Raw genomic sequence first — 17,915 nt, forward strand, 5'->3', positions numbered from 1 at the left:
GTATCAGGGAGAAGGAGAGCAGGGGGCCCTGAGGGAATGTGGGTCCACAGAAGGAAAGTGGACAAGAGGGTGTACATGGGCACAGGTGTGAATGTGAAAACAAAAGATGCAGACGTGTGCACGCACACGTGGACATAGAAAAACTGCCCCAGCCACAAAAACAGACACACAGAAATACATGCCACAAACGCTCACACACACGCATAGATGCACACACCAGCCACACATACATGGGACACATGCAGACATGGAGCCAGGCACACAGCTGGTGTTTATAAGAAATTGGATGCATGCACAGCCATAGACATCCAGACATCCAGACCTCCAACATGGAGCCATAAGTACAAGGACACACGGACACTGAGACACACATGTAGACACACATACACTTTCTGGTCAAAACAGACTTGCCTGTAGATGCCCATGAAGGCCTGCACACTGTGAATGCACACACCGGTGCAGCACACCCATCCACGTGGCACCGTGACCAACCCCCTGGGAAGGGAGCTCTGGGCACCCCCATTTGAGATACCCCTGGCTCAGGAACCCCAGCACCACGGCTCGCCTGGGAAAGTGAAACACAAACCCCGCCTGTTGCCCAACGGGCTCACTCAGCCCAGCCCGGGGTCAGGGAGGAGGCAGGGCCGCGCCTCACGTGCCCGCCCACGCGCCCATTGCCACGCACTCATTGCCACCAGCGGCAGACACCCAGTCACCAACGCAGACAGCTGGGATTGAGAGGGATCTTGCAAAATCCTCCCGGTCCCTCAGGGTTCAGCTAAAATATCCCTTCCCCCAGGGAACCTCCCCAGGCCCCTAGGGGCACTATTGACCTTCTTTTTGAATAATGGTTCTGCCATGCCCAGCTGTGTGACCTTGGTTAAGTCACTTCACCCCTCTGTGAAGTGCTTCGTTTCCCCTGTGTAAATGGGGGATAATGAGAGCGTGTGTTGAATACATGAATTAATGGAACACACTGCTCCCCTCTCCCGCGTACAGATGGGGAAGCTTCCCTGGGCTCACAGTCAGCCAGCTGCAGACGGCTGCCCCTCCTTCCTCCTGCTTGGACCAGTCCCACCCCGTGGGACCAGGTAGAACATGGAGAGGGTGTGACCTTATTCTCCCCTCTACGTAGGAAAATAACCCCACTTTGGAGCAACTTGGTGAGCGTGGGACCTCACGGCCCTACGCAGCTGGGGGGGGGGGTGAAAACCTTAAACCCTGAATTTCTGCTCAAATGCCTTCGAGGAGGGCTGAAGAGGTCACTTCCTCTGTATGAACACGGAGATCAGAAAGGGTAGAAATGAGCCTGGGACTCTTCACGCCTGAGGTTTGCTCATCTCCCGTTCCCACCCACCCAACAGCCCCCCACCCTGGTTCATATCCTCCCAGCAGATGCCGGACGTGGGGCTGAGGGGCTGAGGGACTGCGGGCAGGGCCCTCCCCGGGCATGGGCTGCATCCTTCTGAGAACAAGCACTCAGGCTCAGCAGTCCTTGGCCTCACGCTCAGGAGTGGCCGCGCTAAGGCAGACAGGTGGACTGGGGCTCCAGGTGAGCCAGCAAGCGCCCCCAACCTCAGTTATGAATGACCCAACCGGAGGCCTGGGCTGACCAGACCGACTTCCTTTTCCCTAGAACTCTCTGGAGCCTGGGTGGACAAGGAAGTGGTTCTGCGAGTCCCCCCTCCCCCGGCCCAGGACAGCTCAAGACCTACCTGTCAGACAGCACCCAGCGCATCAGCTGTGCGAGAAGACCAGGGTCATATCCCCTTCCCAGATAAGCTGTGTTCTCCAGGCACTTCCCAAGCCCTGTGCCCCAACCCCAGGGAGGTTTCGGTCTCCTGCACTCCCTGAGCAGGTCTCCCCATCTGTAACCTGCCAAGAAGGCCGAGAGCTGGCCCAGTGACCCCCAAGGACCCTAATGCCCTGGGAGCTAACAACTCCACACACAATTGCACGCATGTGGCGTAGACGCAGGTGGACATGCTGGCCTCTAGGCCTGGGCCTGAGTTGTACCAGCCCACCGGGGCGGGCCTGTGGCCTCCCACCCAGCCCAATCCCACGGGCAGCCGCAAGATCTAACCATTGCCAGGTTAGGACCCAGTCTGGGGGACCAGGTGAGACCTGACACACTTGGAAAACTGGGATAACAGAAACACCCAAATCAGGCAGTGACTCACAAACTGACAGACAGATGGACAGACCCCCAGAGCTGGACGTACGGCCAGGAGCTCTCTAGCTACAGGTCAGGCAGCCCCATGAATTCTGGTTCTAAAACCCCCATCTCAGCCCAGGACATCCCTCGAGCCAAGGCCCAGGGTGGCCCCTCCAGGGAGAGAAGCAGGACCCTCCCCAACCCAAAGACAAACTACAAACAAACGCCCCCTTCCCAGGGCCCAAGGGTATAGGATCCTGAGGGAGTTGCCTCCTAGGTCTCAATGCACTCGGGGAAACGGAGGCCAAGGGGAAGGGGCTGGCCCAGGGTGCCGACCGCCACTCACCGGGCTGGGCTGTGCTCCCTGCTCCTCTGATCTTCAGCCCCCAGGTTCCCAGGGGCAGGGTGGGCGCACTGCCAGAGGTCTGGCCCCGTTCTGGCTTTTCTGGGGAGCCACCATGACCTCTGAGTACGCTGAAGTCACACCCTTCTTCCCTTCCTGAGCGCGGGCGGGTCTGGGCTGAGGGCACCCGATAACCTCCCCAGCACATCTGTGGGGCCCCATCGGGCCACAGCGGAATCCCAGCTCACAGAGCAGGGAGGTGGCCCCTCTGTGACAGGAAACCCCGGCCCAGATGTGCGGAGCCTCTGGCCCCAGCGTGCAGCCATCGAGGGGAGAGGGGGCTCCAGGTGGCCTCCAGGCCCCTGTTCTGTCCCCCCAGCCAGGGGAAGCCCAGTGTGCAGACTCCCAGGTGCACACTCTGACCGGCCCCCTCCCACCACTACTCCAGGAGAGCCCTGGTTGCAAGAACTGACTGCTCCCGTGAGGGACAGCCAGAACTCAGGCGTGGTCCAAAAGAAAGCAGGCAGCAGCCTGAAGGAGAGGTGCTTTAGGGCTCCCCTCCTTGAGGGGATTCTGCAACAGGCCAGCCACACCCAAGGTGGCAGGGAGGCTGGGGGACCCCCAGGCAGGAGGGTCTGGGAGTCTCTTCCCTGTTCTGAACCTTCTGGGCTGTTCAGAAGCAGCAAGGAATGAAGAGAAAGCCCGGACCTCAGAGCCAGGCAGCCCTGGACAGGAATCACGTGACCCTGGCTAAGTCACTCCACCTCCCAGCGCATAGGTCCTTTGTCTGGAGAACAGCGATAGCTCATCTACGCTCTTGAGGTGAGAACTGAGGGAGGTGAGGCCCGGAGCCAGCTGCACGGGGAGAGTCCACGACCTCAGGCAGAGGGGCCCTGGGGAGCTGCGGGGCAGGCATGGCCAAGGCTCGGACAACCCCAAGGACCACAGCCCGGCCAGCTCACTACAGGCTCTTTATTAACAAGCTGATTAAAAAAGAAGAGAGATAGAGATGTAAAAATACTTTTTTTGGAGGCCCCAGGAAGGGAAGGCACTGTCAGAATTCACTTGGCCAGGAAAGGCAACAGAGCCAGAGGCAGAAGGGAGATCAGACCTTCTGGGGAGCAGCCGGCCCACCCAGGGTGCTGAGAGGGGGAATGCTCGGGCCTCAGGCAGGGAATGTGCAAATGCCGAGGCCCTGCAGGGAGTGATGGGTTGAGGGCTTCCTGGAGGAAGCCCTGAGCACCGTGTTCCCCTGCGTTGGGCAGACACGCGTGTCCACATGAGAGCCAGTGTCTGCACGCAGCTTACATACACAGAGCGGAAGGAGGAGTCCCCCGACAGGAACATCCCAGAGCTTGAGGAAAAAGCTTTGAGAAGTCTCTGGAAGCTTGCGGACAAGGGGAGAGCCTGGAGGCTGCTGTTCCCCTCAGGGCCTCAGGAGCCCAGACCCTCCTGCCGATGCTGGAGGACCTTGATGACACTGCCAATGCCATCCTCAGGCACCTGCGGGCAGGTGGACAGAGGGAGGGGTCAGGGCTGCCCAACTTCCCAGCCCAGCTGGGACCACCTCCTGCCACCCCACCCCCTCAGCGTCCCTCCAGGGGCCCTGGCCCCAGCCAGCAGCGCTCACCAGGGCATGGTCGAAGTTGAAGGTACTGATGTAGTAGGCGGAGATGTCGGCCGCAGCCAGGGGACCTGCGATCTGGGCCACAATCCCACACTCATCTGAGGGTTGAGGAGAGGTCCATGTGGATTGCCCTGATCCCCACTCCCACCCCCGGCCCTTCCCAAGCCCCCGACACACGAGGTGCAGCCCTCACCGAAGCCCAGGGGCTGTCCGCCGATGCGCACCATCCTCCACAGCTCCCCTGAGGAGCTGGTCAGCAGCAGGTCACTGGGGAACCTGGGGAGGCAGGTGGGCAGTGGGCAGGGCAGCCCTGTCCCCTCCTTGCCCCACTATGAGCTCCCTGGGCAGGTCAGCCTGGTGACCTTGGAGTCTGACGCTCTACCCCCTCCCTCCCTGGGGCTGGCTTAGGGCCTGTGGCCCACCTAGGGTCAGGGGTCACATACTTTTTCTGTGTTTCAGCATCCATGACAATGGAGATGTAGCCCTCAATGAGGGAGAAAGCAAAGAAGGTGATGGAGCTGGATCCAGGGCCACCGGAGGCTGCCTCCTTAGGGGGGCTGGGGAGGGAGAGTAGGCTCAGGTGCTCTGTCCACTCCACCTCCCCGTCGGCCTCCACACCTGGGAAGGGACTGGCACAGCTGGCCCTGGGCACACCCTCCTCTCCCTGGGCCACTTTCTCCCCTTCCAAGCGCCCTGACCTCCCGCTGGTGTAGGTGGGGATGGGGGAAGATGATGAACCCTGCTTGTGCCAAAGACACAGAACCCAGGGCCGGAGGGCCTGCCAGGGCACAGCTCAGGGGTGGCTCTGCCCACACCAGAGGGGAGGGCTCCAGCTGCGGCATCAGGACCTTGCCTGAACCTCAGTGAAGGACACATGTGCATCGCAGGCTGACAGGAACCCCAGACACAGAACAGGGCACAGAACCCGCAGAACCAAGGGATGGGCGGAAGGTGATGGGAAAGAGCACAGGGAAGAAGGTATGAGGACAGAGACAAACGCAAACAAGGCCCACCTGTGCGAATAGAAGAGGACATCAATGAGGGTGGTGGCGATGGCTGGCAGCGTCTCAGGGTCCAACGTGAGGACACAGAAACGGTTCTCTGGGCTCTGGATGGGATGCACCGTGGGGCTGGGCCCTGCTCAGGAGGGACAAGGTCGTGGCGGGTGAAAGGGTGACTGTGGGCTGCGTCGCCCCCTGGTGGCCAGCCAGAGAGGAGGCCTGGGCTGGGTGCTGGGTCACCATCTTCATGCAGGTACCTGCCTGAGTTTTCCTGGCCCCACCTCCCTATCTTATGAGGGGGGTCAGTGTCAGCTGGTCTCCCTAAGCCCACAGACCCATCTGCACAAGGGAAGGGGCCCAGTGGGAAGAGGAGCCCCTGCCCAGGCCTGGGTGTCAGAGAGCGGCCCTCACCATGCTGGGCACGGGGAAAGCCGTTGCTGGAATCATCCCTGGCAACGGGCACAGGCTCCCCGCCCACCTCTCGATAAATGTCGAACTCCTGGGCCAGCGTGTGGATCACCACGGACAGGTCCTGCTCTCGCACCTGGGCCACAGGAGATGGCACAACACATGGGTCCCCAGGCACCCATGCTCACCCTGCCCTGCACCAGCACCTGCAGGAAACTCACCAGGATGAAGTCTGTCTGGTAGGTGGACAGCATCAGCACCGACACGTGGTGCTCGGCCAGCGGTGCAATTACTGAGCGGGCGATCTTGGTGACGCCAGCAGCCTGCACTGCTGCGCCACTGTGAGATGACACGTTCAGCACCAGCCACGTGGCCTCGGCCACTTGCAGGAACTCAGATGGGGGCAGCTCTGTGGGGCAGGGGGCACATGCCCAGTCAGGGCCTACAGGGCTGGACCCTGCCCTCAGTTTCCCTGTCTGAGCCTTGGAGGGCTCTACCAAGGTCAGGTCAGGTCTGGAGACTGGAGCTGTCTCCCTCCCCCAAGTTCTGCTCCTGAGACCTGCATGCCTGCAAGGACTGAGAGGTGCTTCAGGTGTTGGCCTGTCAGGGATTGAAACTTCCCAGTTAAGATCAGAGCTCCAAATCCAGACAGAGCTGAGTTCTAATCCCAGCCTCACCATTTACTTTTTGCTGACCTGGGGCAAATGATTTAACTTCTCTGAGCCTTAGTTTCCTCCTCTGTAGAATGGGATGACAGTATTCTATGGATTCACAGATGCCTTATACCACATGGCACCACCAGGGGGAGCCAGCAGACCACGTTGGCTGGGGGATGCCCTTCCCTCTGAGCAGACCCAGACTTTTCTGCTGCACAAATAGGGAAACTAAGGCCTGAAGTGGCGCTATGTGGGATGGACCAAGCCCCAGTTGGCTGGCCTGAGGCTCCAGGCCTGTCAGGATGGGTCAAGCTGGCAGGAGTAGAAGGCAGATGTCAGCTCCAGGGACCAGGGAGGGACCAGGCTGGCGTCCAGTCCAGAGCAGGGGCCACAACCAGGCGGGCTGCTAATCACCCAAGCACAGCTAGGAGGCCGGCCAGGATCCTGCCCTGGGCTGGCTGCCTGCATTCCTTCCCCAACCCTCGGACTCCTGGAGTCGCCAGACCAGTCCGGGAGGGGGTGACCCACACCAGGGAGAGAAGTCCAAAGAGAAACAGTCCAAAGGCAGGGTGTGTGTGTGTGGGGGGGGGGGGGGTGAAAGAGCCACAGAAACCCGATTCTTGCCCCAGAACTGTAACTGAGGCCCTGCTGCTGGCCTGCGGCTGCTAAGTGTCCTCCACACACAGCCCCATTATAAAGCCCTCGTGGGACCCTATAAGATCAGAACCGTAACTATACCCACTTTACATAAGAGGAAACAAACAGCTCAGAGAGGGGAAGTGACTTGCTCAAGGGCACACAGCCAGTGAATAGTGGAAATGGATTCGAACCCAGATCCATCCTCTTTCAAGGCCCCAGCTCTTGAGACCTTGGATCCTAGCATTCGGTGAGAATCTCGCAAAGAGCGCAGTCTCCTTCCCCTACTCCCCCTCCCCAGCCCAGCCCCCACCTTTGAAGCCCTCCTCGTCCACCATGAGCGTGTAATCCTCTGGGGTCTCCGTCAGGCTGAAGAACTTGCACCTGGTTGGGGGGCGGGGGCATCTTCAGCCTGGGTGGGGCGGAGGGGGCGGGTAGACCCCCGCCGGGCGCCTCCCTGCCCCCTCAAGCCTCAGTTTTCTCCCCAGGACAGTGGGGTGTGTGCCCCATCTCCGGAACTGCTGACTCCTTTCCGCCTCCCCGACCTCTGCAGGAGCCCCCTGCCCCTCCATTCCGGGAGAGAGGAGAGGCTCACCCGCGGCGACAGTCCCCGGGCGTCGGACCTTAGGCCCCCAAGACCAGCCCCTCTGACCCGATGGGAGGCATCTGGGAAAAGCTCCCCGCGGTCGCCAGGAAGGAATGCCCCCACCTGACACCACTAGGAGTTAAGCATTGACCATCCCAGGCTGTTTGCGCCTTAACCGGCCCTGGGAGGGGGCCTCACGGGGCCGGATAGGCGGCGGTCCCAGGGAGGGTAGGCCCAGGCCGGATGGCGGCCGGGGGCGGGGGGAGGGAGGGTGGCAGAGAGGGCTCTCCCCGCCTGCTGCCGCTGGCCCCGCGGCGGTCCTAATCTCCCGACCCCGTCCCAAAGCGACAGTGGAGCCCACCCCCATATGTGCCCCGAACCCGGGCGCGCACCGGCTTCGGCGGGGCAGGAAGAGCAGCTTGATGAGCGGGTGGGTGTAGAGCCAGAGACCGGGGCGGGCGAGGCTCAGCACACGCACCCGGTGCTCTAGGATGTGCAGCTCCATCGCTGCCCGTGCGGAGCCGACCCCGCTGCCAACCTGGCCCAGGCCGTGCTGGGGGCGGGTCGGTGGGGGCGGTGCCGGGGGGCTTAAATGAGCCGGGGGGCGGCCGAGTCCACGCCGCCAGCTACGCCAGCTCCCTGACGGCCACGCCGTGAGGGGCGGGCGGCCAATCCAGGGTGGCCACGCCTCCTTCTAACGCCAGAGCCACACTCCTCTCCTTCCAGCCCGCCGAACTCCGCCCCTGCTGCCTCCTCCCCCTCGTCAGTGGTTCGGGAATCACCCTCTGACCCCACCCCCGTCGAGTCCTCTAGGCCCGGCCCGTGCCTCGCCCCCTCTCCGGGCTCCGCCCTTTCCGTTGGACTCCCGCCGCGCTGGGGTCCGGAGCCTGCGGATGCTTGGGGTCATTTCTGTCCTTGGGCCCGCATCTGGGCCTTATGATTAATTTCACTGAGCCTTGGAGGGCCACAAGACGAACCGGGGCTGGGCTGGGACAGAACGCTGCCCCCAAATCCGTGGAACACGGAGGGGTGGGGTCCACTGTGCAGCCCAGGCGACCCTGTGGTTCTCAGCCAACAGTGTCCTGGCGTCTTTCCCCCTCCTTCCTCTCATGGCTCAGCATGGTGCAGGGCCACCAGAGCTGGCTGGGGTGGCGGAGACAAAAGTCCCCCAGCAAGGGCTGTCCAGGACTGGTGTTGATACGTACCCCTCCCTGCTTTGTGAGCCCTGTCAGTGGACTGACAAGGTGAAACCTAACCTGGACTTGCTGGCCCCCCCATCTGTTCCTCTCACCCAACTTTCAGAATAGGGAGGGCCCCAGCCACCTCTGAGCAACATGCTGTGGGGTAGGGAGCTGAGGGTGGCCAGGCCTAACACTTGCCCAAAACTCAAACTTTGGGGGAACAGGGCCATGCATCTGGGGCTCACTGGGTACTCAGCTCTCAGCAGAGACTTAAGCCTTCAGTCATTAGCAGAACTTACATGGCCTGAGCACATCTAAACTTGCTTCGTGCCCAAGCAGGCCCCCCCAACACTGGCAGACACCCCAGATCTGAGGCTTGTTAGTGCCAACTTGGGCTCATTTCAACATTAGGGCTGGCCTCCTCAGGTCTATGAAGACTCCAGTAATGAGCAGGCACCAGCACACCTAGGCTGGCTCCTAGCAGGACGGAACACGCTCCAGGGGCCCTTGTCTGGCCCAAGCGTCTGCAGGCCTCAGATGCAAGGCTTTGAACCAGACAGGTTAAAGCAGGCCTCAGGTCTGATTGGGACCCAGCAGGCCTGAGCAGGCCTCCTGCCTGCTCAGGGGCCTCTACTGTAGGCGGATGGAAGTGGGGCAGCACCTTTCCCACTGGACTCTCCGGCATGGTGGATCCCAGTGGAACACTGAAGCCACCACATCCTGGCCAGTCCCCTGAAGGGCCAGGGGAAGGGGAGTGTCCTCTAAGGCTGAGCCCCTCATCTCGTTGATGGCAGGTGCAGATGGGGTAGGGAGCCACAGGGGTGAGGGGTAGGAGGTAGGAGGTGGATGGCTTGCTCTGACAGGTTCATGCGACCCTTGACCTCCTCAGGCCTCAGTATCCCCAGCTGTACCAGAACAAGATGTTCCAGGCCGAGGCCCTGCAATGCCTAAAAGCTCCCAGGGAGGCTCTACTCCTCTCTCCCCCCTCCCCCATGGCCTGGCCCACCTTGGTGGCCTGCCAGGAACAGCCACTATTGTTTGACTGGAAAAGCTGCTTCCTCAGCAGAAGGGGGGGCCTCTCCCAGGGACACCCTGTCCTCGCCCTTGCTGGTCATCAGTTGTGACCATAGTGCCTGCATGGGTCCTCGATGGCAGAGTCTGGTCACCCTAGTCAGGAGAGGTAGTGAGGGGCTCTGGGTACAAATGTTTCCTCATCTGTAAAATGGGGATAATAATAAAGCCTACCTGATCAAACACACGACACAACCATTGCAGCCGGGTATATGCTACGTGCTCAGTAAACGGCAGGCGACCTTTTATCACAGATCCAGACTTCGCCCCACACCCCTCTAACTTTGATGGAGGCCTGGGCTGAGCATGTGAGGGCATTCATGATCACCCACCCTTGGCACCAGCACCCGACCCAGAATGAGCACTCAGTACCTTACTGGGGCCCGAAGTGGCATCCAGGCCAGCCCTTGGAGGAGGAAGACCCTGAAAGGACCTCCTTAAGGAGCCCCTCCCCTTCTGTGATGGGTAGGCATCAAAGCCTGGGAGGCAGGCCCTGCTTTGCCCCAGCACTGGTGACCCTCATCCATGGCAGATGGTGGCCATGGGGCAGAGGGGATGGAGTAAGGGGATACAGGGGCCAGGAATAGGGGCTGGCCCTAGACCTGGCATCTCCTCTGGCAAAGGTCCTTCTCAGAGAGGTTCTAGTGCTGGGCTGTGACCAGGAAGGGGGGCTCTGGAGGGTGTGCAGAAGAGATGCTGAGCACCAGGGTTGGCACCCTCTTCCCAGTCCCTAGCTGCACAGCAGCTCTCTATACAAGTGTGTTTATTTCTGTACAAAACCATGTTTCTATTTTACACAAAGAGCACCCCACCCTTTTCCCCTCCCTTTCCCCTCACGTCAGTGCCCTAGCCCTGGGGAGCATCCCCCCAGGAGGCGGGTGCTGAGTGAGGCCCCACCCATCGGCCCTCACTTCTGCCTGCCCCAGCTGGGCCGGCCTGAGCTCCACTCTGGAGAAAATAAATAAGGAGGCTCAGGCAGAATCTGTGCTGGGCCAGCTAGACTCTCTGCCGCCCAGGGGCCAGGCAGCCAGGCCCTCAGAGCGTGGGCAGGCCCTGGAGTGTCAGTCCGTGAACCGTGTAGGTGTGTGGAGACCCCAGCCCAGGGGCCTGAGCTGCCAGGGTTACAAGTAGGTGTCCTCACTCTCCTGGGACGTCAGGCTCTCCTGGGAGCAGTGGTAGGCTGAGTCCTGGGGAGCTGAGTCTTGGGGGTCCTGGTAGACCGGGTCCTTTGGGGGCACATCCCGTGGGGGGCATGCATCTCCCGCAGCAGCTGCCACCTTGGCTTGACTTGGGGTCGGGGGCTTGTCCCGCTGCCCACTCGCCTTCGCCTGCTTCTGTTGCTCCTTCTGGACCTGCTTGGGCGGCTTGTACTTGCCTTTGGAACCAGGGAGGGGGGCATGTGGGGGCAGGCGGATGGATGGTGAAGGTTGCAGGGTGGGCCACGGGCCTGGCTCTGCCTCCAGGATGGCCTTGGCACCGTGCAGCCTGGGTGGAGAGTGGCACTGTAACTCACCCCGGGTCTCCTGCCAGCGCCGCAGCTGGATGAGGTGCTCACGCTCTATCTGACGCTCTGTCACTGGCAACTCTACCACCTGTGGGGGCAGTGACAGGCGGGTGGGCACCAGGAAGAACCTTCCCTTTCTGCCTCCCAGCCTGGGCCCCTGCTCTCCCTCAGCTCCCCCAGCCCTGGTCACTAAAGGCTGACCACAGGAAGGGTGGCGGGTCTGGACCCTGTGGTGGTCGCAAGTCCCAGAAGTGAGTGCCAGGTGAGCCAGGCACTTGAGACCCACTGCCTCAAAGGAGAAAGCTCATGAGTCCACTTGCCTAAATATGTGTCACCTCATTACAGCCCCAGAGAGACAAAAATCCACAAAAGAAAGAAAAAAAGGCTGGGACTTTGGTGGTGGTCAGTGGTTAAAACTTTGCCTTCCAGTGCAGGGGGTGAGGGTTCGATCCCTGGTCGGGAAGCTAGATCCCACATGCCTCGGGGCCAAAAAAACCAAAACATAAAACAGAAGCAATATTGTAACAAATTCAATAAAGACTTTTAAAACAGTCCACAAAAATAAGAAAAGAAAGCCAAAGCCGTGGTTGTAGGGCCAGGGAGCAGGCGGGTGGTGGGTTGCACCTACTTTCATTCCCTCGAACCTAGGCCTCTCTGTTCCCCCTTCTTGTTCAGACAGAAGAATGGGGTCTGTCCACACTGTTCTGAGCTGCTGAGCACAAGACCTCAGGGGCAGAGGGCTACCAGGCCCTCCATCAAAGGGCCCTCAAGTCTCCCCCTCCCTCCCGGTGGTGAGGGGAAGGTGTGGGCTGTACCTCCTGGACCAGGAAGGCCTCCTGCATGATCTTGGGGCTGAGGCTCCGCAACCGCTCGATGGTCTCGTACTGGCCTTGGCAGGCTTTGAGCTTCTCGGGGGAGCCCAGTGCATGCTTCAGCAGCACCAACCCCACCCGGAAGATGATCTTGACTCCTGCATAGGGGAAGCGGGCAGTGAGTGCAAGAGGGCCTTTAGAGAGTTTCTCTGGAAATAGAGGCCTCCTGTGGGCTGGGCTGGGGGCAAGGGTGCTCCCCCGAGCCCAGCCCGGTACCTTCGCAGAAAAACATGTCCCAGACACGCAGCACGGAGCTCCAGGGCAAGGTGCGTGAGAAGGCACACATGAACCACTCTGTCATGTAGAGCAGTGGGTCGATCTTCTGCTGGCTGAGGTGCTTGTGGGCCACGGGAGACACCTTCTGTAGCAGCGAGAAGAGGATCTCCCCATCCAGCTGGATGGCCTCCTGGGGGGACAGTGAAGCCACAGGGCCATAACCATGGGCCCACAGCAGCCAGGGCAGGAACTACACCCGGCCCCAGCTCCAGGCAGGCATCCATTCGTTCCTCAGGCGGCTAATGTTGCAGGGTGTCAAGCTCATGCTGGGTGCTGGGATACAACAATGAGCAAACCAGACACAGCTAAATCCTCCTCATGGGGCATGTCGTGCAGTAGGCCAGACAGACATGAACTACAGAAGCAATGAGACCAGAGGGAGGGGAGAGGGAGGGGGCTAAGTGACCAGAACATGGCAGGAACAGGAACACTGGGGGAGCGTGTGCCGGAGGTGCCACCTGTCAGAGTCAAGGACAGCTCCGGAGGGCTGAAAGCTGAGGGAAAAGTAGAGTTAGAAGTGGAAGGAAAGGGGCAGAGGTTTAAGCCTATGACAAGGCCGAGGCAGGGAGGAACTCGGTACACTGGAGGAAGAGCGATCCTGCCCAACAGCCGCCCGGCTGGAGGCAGCGACGGAGGGAGTGTGGGACTGATGAGGCTGGAGCCTGGGAGCCCTGACCCTGGCAGGCCTTGGGACTTCAGCCTGAAAGCAACAGAAGGCTGGGAAGGACTTAAGCGGGGACAGAAATGGCTTAGAGAGTTAAGGCCTAGACAAAGGGCATCCAGGCTGGGGTGGGTCTGAGGCCAGGGCCCAGGCCCAGCAAGTACTCACCAGTTTCTCACTGTAGTAGCCGGGCAGGTACTTCTCACAGATCTGCACCAGGCACCAGAAGGCTTGCTGTGGGCAAAAGAGACGTGAGGCCTTGCTGCTGGCTGTTCCCTGCCTGCCCGCCGCTCGCCCGCCCGAGGCCTGGTGGTACCTCAGCAGGCATGTGCATGAGCAGGACGGCGGCGATGGGCGCCTGGGCCTGGCAGTAGCCCTCCTCAGGTCGGTACAGTGTGTAGGCCTTCAGCACACGGAATAGGTCCTGCTGGCTGTGGAGAGGCCAAGCGGGGCAGGAATGACAGGTGTGACTCTGCCACCCACTACCCTCACCTGTGCCCCACCAGATGGGACCTGTCTCAGAATTGCACTTCCCTGGAAAGGGATGTGACCTGATTGTGGTCACCAAGAGGTCAGTCTCCCACTGTAGCACATCGACTCTCATCTCCACCATTTGACAGGTGAGGGCAGCGGCTCAAAAAGAAAGCAGGGGTCAGGGCCAGGGCAAGATGCCAGATACAGGGTAAGGATGTGTCTGGGTTGGAAGTGTGGGCCCCTCACTCAGCAGCTGTGGCCTCTTAGCCAGGCCAGCTTTGTTCCAGGTGTCTGTCTTGGTTCCAGGGCCTGGCCTGCCATATCTCTCCTCTCCTACATACCCTCTGCCCACCCAACTCTCTCTATCCTTCTTTCTCCCCACCAAAACCTGTTTCCAGAAGAAGGCCAGGCCAGGCAAGCCCTAGCACTTTGGGGACTAAATGATGAAGTTGCCCAGACGTAAGAGGAGAAACTAAGAGGACCCATCAGACTCAAACCAAAGAGGGGAAACTAACAGTGTAGTTTGGGGCCCCCAACTCCTGGGACCCCAAGATACCCTCAAACTCATTTTTACCTCCTCTCTCCCTCTGAGGGAAAGGGCGAAGAGCCACCTCCAGCCCACAAGGCCCAGCCTGCTCACCCGTGGCCCCCCCGGGACACAAACATCTCGTGGAAAGGGAACTGCCGGTGCAGGTCACGCTCAATCACATCCAGCCACTTGGGGTCCCCGGGGGACATGTCCAGCTCCTGGAAGCAAGGTCAAGAGCATCTCTTAGGAGTTAGAGATGGCTAGGAGGATACAACTGTCCCAGGTTTCGGAGGAGCACCCACCACCAGGGGAAATGTCCACCCGATCCCATCAGAGACTGGGCCTTCCCAAGGACAGGTCAGAAAGCTTGGGCAGGGGCAGAGACAAGCAGAGCTGAGTCCTGGAAACCCTGACAGGTGATCCAGGCTCCAGGAAGACCAGTGTGGGCAAGAGTGTCCATCATAGCTGTGGCTTGAAATAACCTCTAGGCACTTCATTCAGGACTCAGACACCTTATGTTACACCCTTAAGATGGAAGGTGACTATCAAAGCAATGGCTACCACCTGGAAGCACCACTCTGAGCACCGTTTAAGATGGCACCCGTGGGCCTCACTGACTGTCCTCCTCAACCCCCAAAAGACAGGTCCTATCATTACACTGTTCACAGATGAGGAAACTGAGGATCAAAGAAAAGCTACTTGCCCAATGCCTCATGGTTAGAAAAACGGTGCTGCTGGGCCTGGAAGCCAGGTTGACTCAGAGCTGTCAATCCCAACTCCTCTGCTGCCCATATCCCTGTACAAGTGGTGCCACATGTTCAGGAAGGGGTGTGTGTGTGTGCCCTGCTGCACTGAGCACTGTAACGACACCTGTCAAACCATTAGCCTTGGAGCCATCTCTGGGTGCTGGGGTTTCAACAAACTTTTACTCTTTTCTTTGAACTTCCGTGAGCATTTTAGCATGAGTTCCATTTATAAAAACAAAGCTACTACACACAAAACAATCACCACGTGGTCATTTGAAATGTTCTATATCTTGACTTGCTTGTTGGTTACATGGGTATTTATTATTTGTCCAAACTCTGAACTGCATGGTCAAGATCTGTGCATTTTACTTTACGTAAGTTCATACCTGAACTTTAACCAAAGAAGAAAAAAATCAACGGGAAGGAAACCTAGAGGGCTGAGCAGGGAAGCAGACAAAGTACTCATAGCCTGCCATACTGGACAGTGTCAGGAGAGGACCCCAGGAGGAAGGCTGGGTCCTCAGCAAACATATGGATGGGTGTAGACCCAGGTCCCTGCCCAGCAGGTGACTTCATATAAGTCCCTTTTGCCTTTTGTGCCCCCTCAGTGGGGGTGTCCCAGCATTGAAATACGGACCCTCGGGTGCCAGGTAACTTGACATGAGAGAATAAGTACTGAGAGAAAAAGCGGACACAGTGCTAGAGGCTGGAGGGTGGAGGGAGAGGCCAGGCGCTTCCACGGAAGGCCCTGGAGCAGGCACATGGCTGAAGAGGTGGAGGTGCAACCTGTAGGGCCCCGCACACCCTCAAGATGGGGGCCTGTGTGTGTCCTATGCACCCTGCAGGTCAGGCCCAGGGCTGGATACTGTCTGAGTACGATGCAGGTTTGCTTTTGTCGGAGGGAGAGGAGGGTCCCACAAGTTCTCCTGAAGGTTCCAGTGAGGTGGGGACCTGGGAACCCAAAAAGTCAGTTGCTAGGATATGCTCGCCGGCTACCTCAGCAGCCCAAGGCACTCAGCCACACAGGGGTGGGTGAGAAAGGAAAAGGTGTAGCTGAAGGGCCTGCAGGGAGAAAGGTACTGGGAATCAAAGGCAGGTGTGGGCCACTGGGGATGATGCAGCTACCACAGCCCCCAGGGAGCCTGCAGGCGCTGGTGCCATCATGAAGTGAAGCCAGAGAAGAAAACCAAGTAAGAAAAAGGCTGGAAGGTCCTGCTCTGCCTAAGAAAGGAGGAAGAAGTAGCAAGTGCTGAGAAGAAGGAGCCACCAGGGGCTGAGGAACCTGCCCTGACAGCTGAGGTTGGGGTCAGCCACCTGGGTCTGAGGGGGAGCACAGGAGCAGGATATGCTGCCACCACCAGCCCCATCACTGTACCCTTGCCTCTGGGCTCTTGTGCCCACAGCAGCCAGAGGGAGCTTCTCATCCTGTCCACTTCCTCTACCTCACCCACAGGCAAAGTCCTTCCAGGTGTGTTCACAAACCACTGTTCTGGCCCCCAGGACTGCTTTGGGGACCCACCACTCAGCTTCAGAGCATCTTGAAGGCCTTTCTTGGCAAATCTACCTCCTCCCACAAGCAACCTTCAAGACCCCACAGAGGTGGTCAATTCCTCTCTGGATGTACCACTCCCCAGACATGTAAAGCACACAGAACTCCGTGCTCTGCTGCTCACACAGGATGCGCTCACATCTGCTAACTGTGGAACCAGGAGGCTGACTGGGCCACCCAAGTCTTGGCTCTCATGCCTGCGCTCTGGCAGCCAAAGGTAAGCTATGGGCTTGGGGTGAGACTCCCACCCCTGAACCTCCCACTCTGCCCAGAATGCAGCCCCCTGAAATGGAAGAGATGGAAGACTCTGGAGTCCAGAGGCCGCCTGAGTGGGGCACAATATTGGTGCTCTGTGGGACAGTCCAACCGCCCTGATTCAGGTCTGGCTCCAGCCAGACACTCCACCAACCCCCGATCCCCCGGGGCCAAGTGCTGCCAGCAAACAGCTCTCACCTCCTCCAGGTCAACGGCAGAAACTCTAGGCTGCCCTGCCTACTCTTCTCAAGGAACAGGTTTGGCGGCACAGGAGTGTTCACTGAAGCATGAAGCATATCAACAAAGAGCTGGTGGCCGGCAGCTCTGTCTCATTGCCTGTCACCAGCTCCAACAGCCTGGGAGATGCCCTGATGCCTGGGGCCAAGTCTGGCAGGTGAGCCGGGGCAACCCCGGGGAAGCCAACTGACTCCCCTAGTTCCCTAGAGGAGCAGGCTAGAGGAGCTGCCCAGCCCATGTGGGCCCCAAGAAGCCCCATGAATGGAGGGGGTGTTCTTCACACTGGCAATCATGGAGCCAGGGGGCAGCAGGAGGGGAAGTCATGGCTTCAGAGGGTAACCTCTCTGACCCTGACTGGCTTCTAAACTATAAGGATACTGGTTTGGCTCTGCCATCCCTAGTGCAGACAAGCCCATAAGAAACACAGGTGAACCATGTCTAGCTGGCTTGGACAAAGCAGGAGAAAGAGTAGAGGATGGGAGGCCAAGAGGTGTTAGGGTTCTGTGGCCCTGCTGGGCAGGCCCCCAAAGGCCCAGAGCACAGGGCCCAAGGCAGTCTGGGAGGTGGCCCACTGAGTCCAAGAGAGCAAACCTGGGCGGTTGTCAAGAGGAAGAGCTAGAAGTGGGGGGTTTCAAATCTGTCCATCCCACTGAGGCCTTCTCGGGGCTAGAACCTCAGATGAGCAGTGCCCCCAGGAGTCACAGACTGACCAGGCCTGGCAGTCAGGCTCTTGACAAGTGATCTCCTCAATCACTCATACTGCTAAGGTCCAGCTGAGCACACAGAGGATCACTGCCACGCAAAGGAAGTCAAGAGACGAGGAAGGGAGGACAGGGTGAAGGAAGGGCAACTCACGTCAAACTTTCCAGGGTTCTGCTGCAGCTTCACCTTGCCTCCTGACAGGTATTGCCAAGCACGGCCCCGCAAAGAAGGTGGGATGCCCTTCTGGCACCGCAGACGGATCTGAAAGTCAAAAGGAGGGCTGTGCCTATTCATCCCGCTGGGCTGCTCCCCCAGAGGCTGTGTGCTAGCCCACCCCTTCTGCTGGTGCTTGTCAGGCCTTCAGTGAGCACGTCAGCAAGAGCCAAAAAGGGGAGAAAAGAGGACTTCTCCCCTGTTGCTACAATACTGCAATCAGATATGCTGCC

The 17,915-nt window shown here is 59.4% G+C and overlaps 2 protein-coding genes across 2 annotated transcripts in view; both read right to left on the bottom strand.

Annotated features, from left to right (window-relative positions):
• Nucleotides 1-3,451: 3,451 nt before the first annotated feature.
• On the bottom strand, nt 3,452-8,075 carry CASTOR1 (cytosolic arginine sensor for mTORC1 subunit 1). The gene is made up of 9 exons (XM_060118633.1): nt 7,805-8,075; nt 7,140-7,210; nt 5,756-5,943; nt 5,538-5,670; nt 5,139-5,262; nt 4,569-4,682; nt 4,319-4,401; nt 4,129-4,223; nt 3,452-4,001 (listed from the first exon to the last, which is right to left on the bottom strand). The coding sequence occupies exons 1-9, from the start codon at nt 7,915-7,917 to the stop codon at nt 3,933-3,935; spliced, it is 990 nt and encodes a 329-aa protein (XP_059974616.1). The 5' UTR covers nt 7,918-8,075; the 3' UTR covers nt 3,452-3,932.
• Nucleotides 8,076-10,439: 2,364 nt separating this feature from the next.
• TBC1D10A (TBC1 domain family member 10A) overlaps nt 10,440-17,915 on the bottom strand; it is a 29,444-nt gene continuing 21,968 nt past the window's right edge. The window contains exons 3-9 of the mRNA XM_060119037.1: nt 17,623-17,730; nt 14,092-14,198; nt 13,294-13,408; nt 13,146-13,211; nt 12,257-12,446; nt 11,984-12,138; nt 10,440-11,256 (exon numbers count right to left, since the gene is read on the bottom strand). Of these exons, the coding sequence (XP_059975020.1) occupies nt 10,786-11,256; nt 11,984-12,138; nt 12,257-12,446; nt 13,146-13,211; nt 13,294-13,408; nt 14,092-14,198; nt 17,623-17,730 (1,212 nt within the window). The 3' untranslated portion in view covers nt 10,440-10,785. The remainder of the gene's footprint in view (nt 11,257-11,983; nt 12,139-12,256; nt 12,447-13,145; nt 13,212-13,293; nt 13,409-14,091; nt 14,199-17,622; nt 17,731-17,915) is intronic.

This window comes from Mesoplodon densirostris, chromosome 15, assembly GCF_025265405.1.
Source record: "Mesoplodon densirostris isolate mMesDen1 chromosome 15, mMesDen1 primary haplotype, whole genome shotgun sequence".
NCBI lineage: Eukaryota > Metazoa > Chordata > Mammalia > Artiodactyla > Ziphiidae > Mesoplodon > Mesoplodon densirostris.